Source organism: Drosophila albomicans, chromosome X (genome assembly GCF_009650485.2).
Source record: "Drosophila albomicans strain 15112-1751.03 chromosome X, ASM965048v2, whole genome shotgun sequence".
NCBI classification, from domain to species: Eukaryota; Metazoa; Arthropoda; class Insecta; order Diptera; family Drosophilidae; genus Drosophila; species Drosophila albomicans.
The window spans coordinates 26,064,039-26,081,143 of NC_047627.2; the positions used below are offsets into that span (position 1 = coordinate 26,064,039).

The 17,105-nt window shown below is 34.8% G+C and overlaps 2 protein-coding genes across 2 annotated transcripts in view; one reads left to right on the forward strand and one right to left on the reverse strand.

The window, feature by feature from the left end:
* The window catches only part of LOC117569842 (putative uncharacterized protein DDB_G0277255), a 32,991-nt gene extending 20,952 nt beyond the window's left edge, over positions 1–12,039 (reverse strand). The window contains exon 1 of the mRNA XM_034251173.2: positions 11,443–12,039. The gene's annotated coding sequence lies outside the window, so the exon portion shown is untranslated. The remainder of the gene's footprint in view (positions 1–11,442) is intronic.
* Positions 12,040–12,511: 472 nt separating this feature from the next.
* On the forward strand, positions 12,512–14,731 carry LOC117577758 (2-methoxy-6-polyprenyl-1,4-benzoquinol methylase, mitochondrial). The gene is made up of 3 exons (XM_034262668.2): positions 12,512–12,815; positions 12,876–13,294; positions 14,163–14,731. Exons 1-3 carry the CDS (start codon positions 12,641–12,643, stop codon positions 14,463–14,465), a joined length of 897 nt encoding a protein of 298 aa, XP_034118559.1. The 5' UTR covers positions 12,512–12,640; the 3' UTR covers positions 14,466–14,731.
* Positions 14,732–17,105: the final 2,374 nt, after the last annotated feature.

Below are 17,105 nucleotides of genomic sequence, written 5' to 3' on the forward strand. Positions count from 1 at the left end.
GTTGTTGTTGTCTGTTTGTTTTTATTATTCAATGAAGGTAATTTTAATATTTTGATTTTGCTGTCGTGAGAGACGACGAAAAATTGCCATATAAATAAAAGAGAAATTTTGCAAATACGACAATTGTCCAATTGCCACATTGATGTGTGTACGTATGTGTGTGTGTGTGCAACTGGGATGCGCACCTGCAGCCTTGTGGCAAGGCAATTGCGAGGCAGCAACGCGACGCTTTTACTTCCGCTGGGGCCAATCAGCCAGAAAAAGAAATAAACGAAAAGGAAAAGAAACAACGCACGACTGGCCAACAACGTGACAAATTGTCGAATTTAATGCACCTCCCCCCCCCCCACCACACTCTTCAACTACTTAATGTGGATGCTTCTGCCACCTTGCCACAGAGCGAAGATCTCGCGCATGTGGCATTTTTGTGGTGAAACTTATTTGGTTGAGCAGACGTTTTATCGGCAATGTCAACGTGGGTTATGCCACAAGCCAAGCTAAACACACAGCACACACAGAGCAGCGTGTGAGAGCGTCGCGTCTCTTCTGAAGGAGGATGCAACATAATCGTGCAGCGTTGCAAGCTGCAAGCACAAGGAAGCTCTGTGACAGGCTGCTCCTTGTCTGGAGAAAGCTGTTTGTTTGTTTGTTGTTTTGTCTGTCTGTCTGCACTTTTACTCGATAACTTTGAGCTTCGTCGTCGCGTCATGTTGCATGTTGCATGTGCCTCATTTTAATTGCAGAACATCGCCTGGGAGCGTCCTCGCGCCTTGTGCCACATTTCGTGTACTGTGCTCGCTTTGGTTTTTTTGTTTCTGTTTTATTTGACTTCTCTTTTGACTGCTGCTTTCACCTTCAACCAATTAGCTGGGCTCACTTAGGCTTATGCAACGCGTGGACCCCAAAAAAAAATAAATAAAAATAAAACACGCTGCGGGCCACAATTGCAAGCCGAAATGAAATGAGTAAAGCGAGAGCAAAATTGGCTGCTTAAATGCCTCCGCCTTCTGCCTCTGCCTCTGCCTCTCATATGTGGCAATGGGGCAGCAACAAACAACAAACAGCAGCAGCAGCGGCAACACTCGAGTGAAACGACAGCAGCAACAATTTTGCGCTTCAAATCATACGACAACGATGCCACAAAAAGGGGGAGAGGGGGCTGGGGGGGTGGTGGCAAGTAACATATTTGCGTGCAACTTTATCTTCATCTGCTGCCTGCCTCCGATCGCTGACTGATTGCCTTTGCCGTTTGCCGTTGCGTCAGTCAAATTACAAACAAATAGACAGGGGAGAGAGGAGACAGGAGAGAGGGGAGAGGGGAGGAGAGATGCAGGCAGGCAGCAGCAGCTGCTGTTGTGGTTGTTGCCACCCACTCAATGTGGCGCATCTTGCACACTCAAAGAAAATTGTTCAGAAACACAAATTAAAAAGAAAATTCGAAATGCTAAATGCAATTTAAATAGAAATTAAATATTAATTGGAGTAATATTAAAGATGTTAAATTCAAAATATTTCAACCACAATTTAATATATATATTAAATATATTTCTCAAATTAAAAATTGAATATTCAAATTAATGTTTGGATTTTAAAATACTTAAGAAGTTGCATTAAAACTATTTTATCTTTTCAATTGTTGTTTAAATATTTTTCATTTAACTTCTTAAATATATCTCTAATCAAACTTTAATTTTAATATTAAACTTTTGTTTCAATTTGCGCAAAGAAAAATGATTAAAATTTTGCTTTAATACTGCAACATTTTTCTAGTTCTAGTTTTATCTTTGCAATCTCAATCGCTTTCTCGTTTTCATATTTTTCCATTTTGATTTCGAACACTCTCGTAATTTATATATATTTTGATTTAAACTAAGCAACAATCATTATGCTGATGAAAATACTTTAAATTTCATATCAAATTGCGAAAAGTAAAGTAGAAAATTCTTGCTTAAATATTAAAAAAAAAAGTCTAGTTCTGTTTTTCGTGTATTGTGTAGTTTTAAATGTCGCAAAATAAAATGTAATACTCGACTTAAAATAGCCCTAATTCTTTTTATTCAATTATATTTTAAGCATCGTTTACAAATATTTTTGTCAAAATATGCTATAAAAATATTTCTGCCGTTAACAGCGAAACAATCGATGACATCGATCGACAAATTTGAATATGAAAACAATTTCCATTAAAATGATTTAATTGTATCTTTTTTCTTGCAACATATTTTCAAGTTATATTCAATAAAAATTATTAATCAAATACTCGCTTAAATATAACAATATCAAGATTTATTTGGTCATAAAATTGAATTAATTGAATAACTATTTAATTTGCAATTTGCATGTTTTATGTGCACTAACTGAAGCAATATATTTTGCAGAAATATTTCGATTATCAGAGTTGAGTTCACAAGGCCGAAGCAAAGTTGCTGAATCTTCAATTCGCGGCCTTAATTTATTTAGTAGCTTCAACTAAAACATATTAAATAATTTCATTTAACTTATGCTAACTAAAACTGCCTTTTTTATATATGGAATTCATGCAAAATAAACTTTTATGTGCTCCTACAACTGTTCTATAATTTATTACTAGGAAACGTTTTATAAATGAACTACCTTTAACTATGCAATTAAATGTTTTCAGCTACAACTGTTTTTATGAAATATTAGGCTATTGTGAAAATGATTTATAATTTATGCCACATTTACCCTATAAACTTAAACAACTGCATAATGAGATTGGCTTCAAATTAGTTTAATTTCCATGAGAGTATTTTGTAGCTGTTCTTTAATGCTTTGTACGTTTTTTTTTTTAAAAGATTTTCTTGTTTGCAAATAAAAAGGGTTTTGTTTTTATACCCGCTGAACATAGGGTAGAAAGGTATTATAATTTTGTGCCTGTAGGGAATGAATATACATAGGCAAAAGAAGGCATCTTGAACTCTATAAAGTATATAGATTCTTGATCAGCGTCTGATTGTTATAACGTCTTAGTTGCTTTGGCTGGCAATTTGCTATGTTTAGTACTTTATGGTATATTTTGAATGTAAAACTATTTATTAATATACCAAATATAGACTTTGGTATATTTTCAGTATTTTTTTCGGTTTGTTGAATATGGTTTTATTGCAAATGGGTAGCAGGCATCTAAATTTATGGATATACCAAATACAAACCTTGGTATATGTGAGTATTTTTGTGGTATTTTTTTGGTATATTTGTAAATGATGATCTATATGGTATATTTTTAATGCAATACTAAATCAATATACCAAATACAGGCATTGGTATTTTTTAGTATGTTTGCGGTATCTTCTTGGTATATTTGAAGAATATGGTTTTAATGCAAATGGGTGGCAGGCATCTAAATTTATGTAGTACAATGTGGATATACCAAATACAAACCTTGGTATGTTTGAGTATTTTTTTGGTATATTTTTATTGGTATATTTGTACATGATGTTCTATATGGTATATTTTTAATGCAATAAAATACTGTATTAATATACCAAATACAGGCATTGGTATTTTTTAGTATGTTTGCGGTATCTTTTTGGTATATTTGAAGATTATGGTTTCATTGCAAATGGGTAGCGGGCATCTTAATTTATGTAGTACAATGTGGATATACCAAATACAAACCTTGGTATATTTGAGTATTTTTTCGGTATCTTTTTTGGTATATTTGTAAATGATGATCTATATGGTATATTTTTAATGCAATACTAAATCAATATACCAAATACAGGCATTGGTATTTTTTAGTATGTTTGCGGTATCTTCTTGGTATATTTGAAGAATATGGTTTTAATGCAAATGGGTGGCAGGCATCTAAATTTATGTAGTACAATGTGGATATACCAAATACAAACCTTGGTATATTTGAGAATTTTTTCCGTATATTTGTAAATGATGTTCGATATAGTATATTTTCAATGCAATAAAATACTATATCAATATACCAAATACATGCATTGGTATTTTTAGTATGTTTGCGGTATCTTCTTGGTATATTTGAAGATTATGGTTTCATTGCAAATGGGTAGCGGGCATCTAAATTTATGTAGTACAATATGGATATACCAAATACAAACCTTGGTATATTTGAGTATTTTTGTGGTATCTTTTTTGGTATATTTGTAAATTATGTTCTCTATGGTATATTTTTAATGCAATAAAATACTATATCAATATACCAAATACATGCATTTGTATTTTTTAGTATGTTTGCGGTATCTTCTTGGTATATTTGAAGATTATGGTTTTATGGTAACTCAGCTTTCATGCTTGCTTTTGTTTTTGCAAGTGCATGCAACGGTGGCAAGTTGCAGCGGATTGCAGCTGTGATGCGATGCTATTGAACTTTTGCTATTTATAAAGATTCCCACACACCTGCAGCAGAGGTAAAAAGGCAAAAGTAGCAGCAGCAGCAGCAGCATCAGCAGACGCCAAGGCAGCAACAACAGTTGCAGCTGCCGGGGGCGGGGCAAAGGCAGAGGCAGAGCCAGCCTCCCACTTGCAACAGGCGGCGGTGGCGGCAGCGTGTGAAAAGTTCGAGACGATGCGACGACGTTGCTTTTGAGGCGTGACATGAAACTTTGTTTCAAGTACGTTTAATGCTGTTATTGTTGTTTGTTTGTTATTATACGCGTTGTTGTTGGTGTTGTTAGTGTTGCTTGCTATTTGTTATTGTTGTTGGCGTCATTGTTGCGCCCTAATGCGATTGTCAGGGTAAATGACCGACGAATGGCGCGAATGGCAAGAAAATAACAAAAATTGAATTGTTTATGCATAAATTGATGTCTGCCGTTGCCGTTGCTGTTGCTGTTTTAATTGAAGTGCGGGGCAAGTAAGTTTGTTGCCCAAGTCTTTCGTTTCTTGTTGCCCACGCGCTGCCACAGCTGCCACTGCAAAAGGATGGCTGCTGCACAGCTGCTGGAAAAAACATCAGAAAATCTGAGCAGCCAACTGGCTGCAGTTGCAACTTAGCAACGTGGCAGCTGGCTCCCCGAAAACACACACACATACACACACACACAAAAACTGGATTGACTGGGCGTGGCTCGTCTGATAAGACAGCTGCAAATCTTCTCTTTCGCACAGCGAAAGTTGCTTCAAATCCTCCACTCAGTCTCAGTCTCTGCCCCAAAAAAAAAGAGCTTCAATTATCTGTTCTTTCACAGCAAGAAGAATGTCCACCAACTGATTTAAAAATCAAAAGTAAAACACGTTAGAACACGATGATTAACTATTGAGCCACTGAGCGTGAAATTTAAGTTCACTAAAATTATAAATTTGAAACCAATAAAATGATTTTCACACGGTAATTTAAAGATTACAATTTAGATTCAATTCTGATTTTAAATTGCATTTAAATTTATCCCTAAACTTTAAATTTGCAAAAATTTAATTTTGATTTTAATTTCAATAAAACAAAATTTACAAATTTCAATATAAAAATTTGCTTTTAATTCATTTCAACTTTCAATTGTAAAATATTCATTTTTGATTGATTATTCAAGGAAACCAATAAATAACAAGTTAGAAACCTTCAGTCGAGTGTGCTTTACATACCAAAACAAGTAAGATAGTTACAGTCGAGTATGCTCGACTGTGAGATACCCGCTACACATTTTTAATAAGGGCAAAATATTGCGGTATTATTTTCAAAATATACCGAAAATACTAAAAATATACCGAAGGGTATGTTTGGTATATCGATATAGTACCGCATTCAAAATATACCATAGACGGCACAATATACCAGATTGTCAGCCAAAGTAACTAAGACCCCTAGTAAGTAGGCGTTTTTGCCCATACAAAAGTATTTCCTTGAAGAAATTGTGGAAGTTACAATTTTTATCTGATCGACCAAATTTTCAGGAATCATAACTACTATAGTAATTATAGTATGTACCAAAATTCGCAACTCTAGCTTTAAAATTACGCTTGTTATTCGATTTTTTTGATTTGCGGGGGCGGAAGTGGGCGTGGCAAAAATATGAAACAAATTTGATCTGCGTGCAAACATAACAAATGCTGTCGAAAAAAAATTATAGCTCTATCTCTTATAGTCTCTGAGATCTAGGTGTTCATACGGACAGACGGACAGACGGACATGGCTAGATCGTCTCGGCTGTTGACGCTGATCAAGAATATATATACTTTATAGGGTCGGAGATGCCTCGTTCTACCGGTTACATACATTTCCTGCCGGCACAAAGCTATAATACCCTTCTATCTTATGGGTAGCGGGTTTAAAAATACCAAAATATACTGAAGAAAGGTACAGTTCAGTGTGCTTGAGATATATTTGGTATATCGACATAGTTATATGTTACATTTAAAATATATCATGTGCTTCACATACCGAAAAAAATATCAAAATATACTGAACTTGAATTTGCATTAAATTCAATTTCAAATTAAGCTTTAGTTATCCAAGTTAATAAATTCGCTATAAAAATAAAACTTAAATCGAATAAGATTTATATAATATTTAATAAGATTTCTAAGACAAGAAAAAAAGGCAAATCTAAGTTAAATTTGTTTAAATTCGCTTTCAAATTCAACTTAGAACATTAAATTTGGATTCATTTTTTAAATTAAAATTGCATAGAGTAAAATTTTGACAAAATGCGAGTGCAACGAAAGGAAAAATTAAAATCGCATTAAATTTGAATTAGCGACTGTCCATTTTCATTGAGTTTCTATTTATTTATTTAGTAGAGAAACCTTGCTGTAAGTGAAATACAATTTCAAATTCAGCTTTAAATTACAAAAGATTCTTTTTATGCAGAACTTTCCATGACTGCCACGAAATGAAAATTCAAATTAACATTTAGATCAAAGCTTGCTACTGAATTTCGTTTTGATTTTAAGCATGGCCATAAATCAGTTTACTTAGCACTTTAATTAATAATTGGGGTCAACATCGCATTGGCTTTAGCTTAGCTTGAAACAGTTATTAGGCAAACGGCGAAAATACGCGAAAAGTCGAAGAGACGAAGAGACGGCATAAAAAATAAGACAGCGCCAAATTGAATTTTGATATATGATACGAGGCATGTAATATGATTTAGCTCTTGCTTAACTTGCCAATCATGCTGCACATTTATCAAGTGGAGCTCAGAGCAAAAAAAAAAAACAGGGTGCCCTAGTGCATTAACCCTTGCGTCTCTGGAAAAAATGGTGAGACAAAGTGTCGTTGACCAAATGAAAATAAACATACATTTTGTGCGAGAACAGCTGTGTACTTTGTGTTTACTGAACCGACGCAGTCAAGTATTTATAGAATAGAGATCAACAAAATGTAAAGCTGAAAAATATGATAAAATTATTAGTTTTAGGTCAAAAGAGGATATAACAGAACACTTAACATCAGTTTTTGTTGCAGTAAAAGACGCTGTAAACAGCTTTTAACAGCTGTTAAGATTCAACTTTTTATAAAATGTGGAAATTTTTGCGAAAAATAAAACAAATAGCTGGAAAAATAAGTATAACCTTATAATAGAATCTAACATTTCTTTTGTGTGCAGTATAAAGTGAAGTTTATGAACATGCTATTCATCCTTTTCTTACTATATAAATTACAAATTCCCACAATGTCAAAGAACATTTTTAGGAAACTTAACATTCAGCGTTGTTCTGTCAGTTTTTGTTACCAGCTGTTAAATTTACTGAACGAATGAGCTTCGTTATTTATAGCCTGAGAATAAAAATGATAGATATGAAAGAATTGCAACATTATCTGCTTAACATTTGAACTAACATGAGACTTAACAGTTTGCTAACAGCTTTGAATTAACATTGACAGTTAACGTTACAGCTGTTAAGTGAGTGTATTAAACTTTGAATTAGCATATCCTTAACAGCTTAACAGCTAACAGTTTCCAATTAACATTAACAGTTAACATAACAGCTATTAACAGTTTACTAACTGTTTAGAATTAACATAGACCGTTAACATAATGGAATTTGAACTAACATAAGCCTTAACAGTTCAGAATTAACATAGACCGTTAACATAATGGAATTTGAAATAACATAAGTCTTAACAGTGTGCTAACAGTTCAGAATTAACATTGGCAGTTAACACAACAGCTGTTAGGTGTATGTAAAATCTGCGGAACGCAAGCAAATGGAATTGCCAACTAATTATGAGTTACAATCGGGAACTGCAATCGTCACTCTTGTTCTTGCCACCATGTGTTGCATGTTGCACCCTTGCCAACCAAAACAATAACAACAAGAGCAATGCAGAAATTAGTTTTGTCGGCAAGAAGTGCTTTATAAAAAAATATACAACTGACTCAGCTGCAGCTTTTAAGCTTATTCTACAAATGCCAATCCGTAGCAAGCAAACAAGTCCGCGGAGTGAGAGCGAGAGAGCGAGAGAGAGAGAGAAAGAGAGAGGGAAAAATGCAGTCTGGCTGGGCAACTGGGCAACTTTTTGGGGTATTTGGGGTTTGGGCTGCTGCTGCTGTTGTTGCTTTTGCTTTTGCTGCTGGGCAGGCGGCCAAAACAAAAACAAAAACAAAAACTAACAGCAACTGGTTCGCGTTTTGCCGGCAGTTTTGAATTACAAAAGGAGCCTTTTTATGCGGCCGCCGCCTGCAAGCAGCAAATGCAAGCTGCAAGCTGCAACAGCAAACATTTTTTATAAATTCAATCTTTTTCTGTTTGTTGTTGTTGCTGTTTGTGTATCTATGAGATACGAAGCTGCTGCTGCAGCATGAATTGGCATTTTGTTTGCTTGTGTTTTGCAATTCGCAATTATTTTGCATGTGTGCAGTGTGACCAGACTCGTAACTGTCATCTGCAATTGGTAATTAAAACACAATTAAACGACACAATCATCATCGTCATCATCATCATCATCATCATCATCATCACGACGATGTCGAGTGTCTCTCTCTCTCTCTAATGATAATGATAATGATGTTGCTCTGGCCAGGAAATGCAATTAACCGATTGGCCCACAACTCTTTGGCCAAAACGCCGATTCGAAAGTCTTTTGCCCCGTTGCACACAATCTCAATCTCCACACACCAACAACAACAACAACAACTGCAGCTTCAATCTGGCCAAATTGCGGCTAAATTGCATAAGCCAAAAACTACAGCAGACATATAGTAAAGAAAAACAGCTGCAAGGCGTCAACTCAATGAGCAGTCTGTCCGTCATCTTCTCAGTTAGTCAGTTAGTCAATCAATCCAACTGCCAGTCAGCCAGTCATTCAGTCAGTCAGTCAGTCATTCAGTCATTGAGTCAGCAAAGTCCGTCATAATCAATTTAATGCGCTTAACGGGAATATTATGACGAAGACTAGTCGAGAAAGTGGGCGTTGGTCTCTCTCTCTCTCTCTGTCTCACATAGAACTTTCTAGGCAAACTCCACAAAGTATTTAGAGCAAATCATTATTAAAGATGACAATGATAAAATACTAAGCGTATATATTTCTAATTGAAGGCCGCACGCAATTAACGCATTTTTATTCCCCACTCTGATGTTTGTGCGTGCAACAACATCAACGAATAACAATAGCAACCAAAGCCCAAAAACCAGCACACAAATAGAACAACAATAGCAACAACATCAACATCAACAATAACAAATTACAAATTATAAAGCTTAAGACCGACTTCCAAATACCTACTATACTATACTATAAATACCTCTATTTATTGTCAGCGAATACACAACTTCACTAAAAGATACTTTATTTTATTTGGCAATACAAAATTATCATTATTTTACAGTTTATTTCTCAGCAAATTTTGCTGTAAACTTTCGAAAACTGTTTTTACTCAAAAACTTTATGCAACGCGGCTTTAGATAAATCAACAATTTGCTTGAATAATAAAATAATAATATACTACTGAGAAAACATAAGAGGATATTTTAAACAGTACATTTGCATAAAACCCAACACACAAATCGGTCTTTATATTTTAAATTAATCTCTAACGGTCCAACCTAACGTTTTTTGCAAAATTATCAGAAAAAATAAAGGCCTTGTTTAAACGATATTTTATTCAATAAGAAGTTTTTGAAATTTAACAGTTATTATATATTTTTGTATTTGTTTTTCACAAGAAACACAAAAAACTAACAAAAAATATATATTATATCTGTTAAATTTCAAAAGCATGTCTCTATATAATAACAAGTAAGAAAGCTACAGTCGAGTGTACTCGACTGTGAGATACCCGCTACCCATTTTGAATAAAATAAATATATTTTGCGGTATTTTTTTTCTTCAAAATATACCGAATATACTGCAAAAATACTAAAAATATACCAAATAGTATATTTGGTATATCGATATAGTACTGCATTCAACATATACCATAGACAGCACAGTATACCAGATTGTCAGCCAAAGCAACTAAGACCCCTAGTAACTAGGCGTTTTTGCCCATACAAAAGTATTTCTTTAATAACTTCGACAATTATTATCTGATCGCAACCAAATTTTCAGGGATCATAACTACTATAGTAATTATTGTATATACCAAAATTCGCAGCTCTAGCTTTAAAATTACGCTTGTTAATCGATTTTTTTTCCGGGGGCGAAAGTGGGCGTGGAAAAAATTTGAAATAAACTTGATCTGCGTGCAAACATAAGAAATGCTGTCGAAAAATTATAGCTCTATCTCTTATAGTCTCTGAGATCCAGTGTTTCATACGGACGGAAGGACGGACACACAGACGGACATGGGTAGATCGTCTCGACTGTTGACGCTGATCAAGAATATATATACTTTATAGGGTCGGAGATGCCTCCTTGTACCTGTTACATACATTTCTTGCCGGCACAAAGTTATAATACCCTTCTACCCTATGGGTAGCGGGTATAAAAAATAGATTAGAAGGTAATTTTGAAAAATTCTAAAATATACTAGAAATAATTAAATTTCGAATCAAAAAATCAAAGATTGTTATTCTTATTATTATTTTTATTTGTATTGTTCTTTAACATTATGTGAATTAAGAATCTATTAAGAAATAAATGTAATTTCATTTGAGGTCTGCAGAAATATTATCACAATATAGACTAAAGAGCTATTATGTGGCACTCTATTTTAAAAGCTTCTAATCAATTTCAATTATTTCATTTAAACAGAAATAATAACATTCTAAAGTATATAATATTTACACCTCTCTAACATCTTTAACATCTTTTCTAGAACATGTCAAAAATATTTCCTTCTGCCCGTTACACATTCATTTTCGCTGTTGCTAAATAACGGATATCAAACAACAACAACAACAGAAGTTGCCAAGTGTTGTAAAATGTCTAAGGAAACTGCACAGCAGCGCCCCCTTCCTTAATGTTTCCTTAACGTAACTAGGCGTGGTATACATGTGTGTGCGTGTGTGGGCGTTTACTTTAACTAGTTGAACATTATTTTGGGTTTTAGTGTTTATTTTGTTACTTACCTCATTTGTGTGGGTTACCTAGGCAGCAGAAGACGAAAACGAAGGCAGCCACCAAAAACAGCAACAACAACGATTACAAAAAATAAAAAAAAAACGAACAGTAACAACAATGGGCGCTTCTGCAATTGGAGCGCAGCGAGCAACGCGCGAAATTCTCGAGTTGCAAATTTGTCTGTCTTTTGTTTTTGTTTTCGTTGGTGTTTTGCTATTTGTTTTGGCTTTTGTATTCTTTTTCGTAATGATGATGATGTTGATGATGGTGGCGAGTGTTGTGCACTTTACACTTTTGTGGCTTTGGCTTTTCAGGCTTCACTGACTATGCAGACACAGCAGGTGCATTACAATTTTACACTGCTATTGCATTTTGCGGGCTTTGAAACATTTATTCAACACTGGCACAACACTCAAAAGAAACGCAGAAAACCAACAAAAAATAACACGAGTAATGCTTAAGCCAAATGCACATTTAGTTTAATTTAAGCTTATTTAAACAGCCGGCACGCGTTCTTTAAAGCGAAACGAAAACAACAGTGAAAAAAATTCGAATAAGAAGCAAATAAGCTGACGACGCACAAGCAATGCGCACGATTGCGCGACCAGCAACAAATTGAACGCAAAGTCTGACAGTGTGACCGTAGTCGAGAAGTCAACGAGATGAAAAATATCGTTGGCACTATCGTATTTTCTATAATGGCAGCACTGAAAAAATACTAAAAACCAACTCTCGCATTTTTATACCAACAAGCCCAGTTCATAAAAATAAAAAAACACAAATAAATTAATAATTTCAACATAAAAATATGTTATTAGCATAGCATAGTTTTAATTTTATACTATATATATATTATACACTCAGAAACGCATTAGGCGGTAGATTATTTAACGTAAGTGAAAGAAGATACCACAAACATAGTAATTTGTGAACATTTTACTTTCATTTGTAATATTTTATTACAATGCGTGTAGAGAAGTCATTTTGTGTGGCAACTGCAAAATTATTTTAAATTTCAAAATCTCCTGCTTGGCGCTAAGTGCACATTAAATATAATATTCGATAAGTTGAAATTGTTATCGATAAGCCAGAACGAACAAACAGCTGATTGCTGGCGCTGTTGCACAAATTTTTGTTATTTCATAATAAATTTGGAACTCTAGTTGATTATTTGAGAAGCTTCACTTAAAGGTGAATCAAAACACAATGCAAAACACCCGCAGACTCACAAACCTGGCCCGGCTTTTGTTGCTGCGACGCACAGCGACAACGGCAGCAACTCAAGCAACAAGCGCAAGCGGCGTCGACGGCGGCGGCGGCGCCGAAGAAACGACACATTTTGGTTACCAAACGGTCAAGGAAAGTGAAAAGGAACACAAAGGTAAACTCGTAAGATATAAAGCTACTTAAATACAATAGCAACGTGCATTGTGTATTGCAGTCCATGAGGTATTTGAGCAGGTGGCCAAATCGTACGATCTGATGAACGATGCCATGTCGATGGGCATTCATCGTGTGTGGAAAGACATCTTCATCGAGCGTCTGGGACCAACACATGGCATGCGGCTGCTGGACATGGCCGGCGGCACGGGTGACATCAGCTTTCGCTACCTCAAGTATCTGGCCAAACAGCCAAATCCACAACAGCGTCAAAGTCATGTCACCGTCTCCGATATCAATCAACACATGTTAAATGTCGGTGAGGAGCGTGCCCGTCAATTGGGTTTGACCGTTGAGCAGTTGCCCAATGCCAGCATTGATTGGCAGTGTGCCGATGCCGAGAAGCTGCCATTTAAAAGCGATAGCTTCACTGCCTACACCATTGCCTTTGGCATACGCAACTGCACGCATGTGGACAAGGTGAGCATATGTTCGCGACAACAACAACTGTGGCCAGGTTCAATAGAGGGGACAATTTTGACTTTGAAAGAGTGAAGCAGCTTTGTAACAGAGACCAGTAGCAATCTTTCAATTGATAAAGCTGTAAGGTTCATCTGCATGTAGATTTTCAAAGCTAAAAGAACCGAAGCAGCCAAAGTTGTTCTAGAGTTAAGTATAGTTTGTTTAACAATTGTGACAGTTCCTCTTATAGTTTCTTAGATTTACTAACATAAGCTAAAAGAAGATCCTTGCCCGTCGTTGCAGCTGAATCTCAGAGACTAGAAGAGCTCATGCGACTAAAGTAGATAAAAAACATTCCCGTAGATGTTTTCACTAATTTTGTCAAGATGTCTAATACATCTCCAAACGATTCATAAAAGTTGCTTAAAAATGTTTTTAAATATTTAGGATACAATGATATTGAGTTAATCTGATTAGAGTTAATGTGATAACCATGTAATGCTATTACTATATAATTATTTAAGTAAAAAAAACGTTATTTGTATTTATGAGTTAATTATGATTTTTGCTCTCATTTTTATGTATTTATGATTAGAGTAGTTTTCATTTATGTTGTTTTTTTTATTGGTTTTATTTCTTATATCCATTTCATTAAGAGAATAGACAATGTTATTTCGAAGTTACAATAGAGAGGAATAGACAAGTTGATAGAGGCTGAATTATTATTCGTTATATATCGGTTATATAGTTTTCTTGTCTTTTTTGTATCTATATAATATTATTGTCTAATTACTATTTCTTATCGATATATACAATATTTTTGAATCATATTATATTATCTTTCTTTTGTATAACCCTAATCGAGCTGTCCCGCTTTGTTTTCCAGGTGCTGAGCGAAGCGTATCGCGTGTTGCAGCCAGGTGGACGCTTCATGTGTTTGGAGTTCAGTCACTTGAACAACGAGGCGATGCAATGGCTGTACGATCAATACTCCTTTCAGGTGATCCCGCCAATGGGTCAGTTGCTCGCTGGCCAGTGGCATGCGTATCAATATCTGGTGGAGAGCATACGACGCTTTCCTCGCCAGGAGCAGTTCAAGAGCATGATCGAGGATGCGGGTTTCGTTAATGCTACCTATGAGAATCTAACCTTCGGTGTGGTCAGCATACACTCTGGGTTTAAGCTGTAGCTACTCCACAACTCGTGTCAACAATATAATTCCTGTAATTTAGAAACTCTTGCAAAGAGCTTCGCTGCAATCGGTTTGCAAAGCACGTGCTGAAGTTTTGTTTTTTTTTTTTTATATTTTTTATGTTGGTTTTTATGGCTTTCTTACATGTCGACGTTGAAATTGGAAGTTTTATAAACACATTGTTGAACAAAAAACAAAAAAAAAATACATACTATATATTACAATCGCGCCAAAATTTATGAGTTTACATATTGCCCGGAGGATTGCAAGGCCGTTTGTGGCTTGGGAAAGACCTTGAAGAATCACTTCGATGGGAGTCGAAAATCGAAATTTATTTCCTCCACTCGACAAAATGGAAAAGAGGAGCGAAGAAAGTGAAAAGCAACAAAAAATGTGGGCTAATTGAATATGCATATGCTTGAGTGTGCGTGTGTGTGTGTCGGTGTGTGTGTGTGATATAATGTCGAGTATTCTCCACCCGATATGTTCATACTTAAAGTTAAGGTTGCTCCAGTCGCCACCAATTGGCAGTCATCAAATTTAGTGCAAGTGAAATTTATGCGTGTGAATGTTGAATATCAACTAAATGCCAACGAAACGAAACGAAACGAAATGAAACAAAAAAACGAAAATAATAAAATCAAATTCAAAATCGAAATGCCATTAAAATAAATTGCTCGACAGCCTAATTGACAGTTTAGCAAGGTATTTAAATTACTTTTGTTAAACCTTTTCTTCATCTCTCTATCTCTTTCTCACTGCTTTCGCCTTGCTTGGCAAGTTGGCAGCCCCATGGCAGCTATAATTGGCCCAGTTTTGGGGGAGCTGCACTTTTTTTTTTTTTTTTTTTTTTTAAGTTGCCAGTTGTGATGTAACCAGGCCATAAAATAAAGGCTGATTTTGATTTGTACTCGTATCGAACATTAACATTTAACCATTTGACGACGAGCTGCCGTTTATTTTTATTATATTTGGTCGAGAGGGGCGCCTGAAAGTGAAAAGTGGCCAACACCTTCTACGCCCAACAACGATCGACAACAACAACATGCGGAACATGCAAGCAAATCACAGCAAATGAAATGAAAACATTACTTTGGACGTACGTGAAGAAACGTGCAACGCATGCGCAGCTGAAGACACAACGAGGCAGACGTAGAAAGAGACGGCGACAGGTGGACTGAGAGGGAGAGAGAAAGGAAGGTGAGCTAGCACAGCCCAGTAGCCACTGCACAGTGGTACGAAAGTATTTAAAGAAGATAAAGTAATGATGAACAAATTTATAAATTAAAAAAAAAAATATTTTAAAATTAATAAATAATAAAAGTAATACTTACTACATAAATGAAAACTAATCTATGAAATTAAATACAATCAACATTGAAAATGTTATTACTAGGAACTATACAAAGTTAAAAAATTATAAAAAAAAACAAATTTAAAAGAATAAGGAAATAATTAAAATGCAATCTAAACAGAAATAAAATACGTACTTAAAAAAATTGGATTAAATATAGTTTAAATACTGCACTGGAACGAATGGTAATGTAACAGTGAAACGCAATGAAACTGAAACATGTTTTGAGAATGAAGTAAATATGGCAAACTTAAGATTTGAAATAATAATTAAAAAGGAATGTAGAAACAAGAATAAAAAAAATACAAATGACGTAACAACGTATATAAAGAGAAAGTGAAATACGTTGAGAAAAAAACTAAAAGAGCATAAATTAACCTAATAAATATAATTTTCTGGAATTTCGATTGTTAATTACTTGCTGTACTTTATTAGACAGCTTTCAGTTAACGAGAGTGGAATATTTGGAAATGGGGAAAACAATAATAATAAAGAAATTGATAACAATGAGTTTTATTCACTTTGTTGTGTGTTTAAATTGGACTAAATTTAGCGTAGACAGACTAAAAAACAAGTAAGAAAGGAAATAAAACAATAATAAATTAAAATACGAGAGTGTTTCATTTCATGTGTTTCACTGCTTAACTTTAGTGGAAAGCTTTTTAATTGAACTAAGCGAATTGAAATATACATATGGGTAATTCTCTGAGGGATGTCGCGTGCGACCAGCATTTCAGTTACAAAAAAAAAACATATTCTGAAACAATTTTAAAAATAAGTAAAGGTTATTTTTATAGCTCTAGATTAGTACTATAATTAGAGCTAAGAATGGTTTTGGATTTTTTTTTGTTTTGTTTTCTGTTCTGATAATTGCAAAAATTAACAAATTCGTACGCAAAACCAAAAAATTTATATATTTTATCGTAAATCAGAATAAGTTACTAAAATCAATCTTAGCTCTAAAAATGGTGCTAATCCAAAGCTTTAAGAAAAACCTTCACTTAATTTTAAAATTGTTTAAGTTTATGTTTTTTTTTGTTTCTGAAAAACTGTTCGCACGCGACATTTACCAGAGAATTACCCATATGCAAAATAAAATAAAGAAATAAGACTAAAGAATTCTGCTGCTGTATTCAGTTTTAATTAGTTTCACACAATTAGTTTTCAATTGGACAACCTCGCTCCACTGTGCGCTCTACACCCTTTGGAGCTTGTTGACGGCGGGGAATATTGAGGGGCGGGGAAGCGTGTGCTTGCGGTGGCGGTGGCGTTGGCGGTGCTTG

Excerpts from the sequence above, each read along its gene's own strand:
- LOC117577758 (XM_034262668.2), top strand. The coding sequence starts at position 12,641 with ATGCAAAACACCCGCAGACTCACAAACCTGGCCCGGCTTTTGTTGCTG. Across the intron at positions 12,816-12,875 it reads AAGTGAAAAGGAACACAAAG|TCCATGAGGTATTTGAGCAG; the intron begins GTAAACTCGTAA and ends TGTGTATTGCAG. Across the intron at positions 13,295-14,162 it reads ACTGCACGCATGTGGACAAG|GTGCTGAGCGAAGCGTATCG; the intron begins GTGAGCATATGT and ends TTTGTTTTCCAG.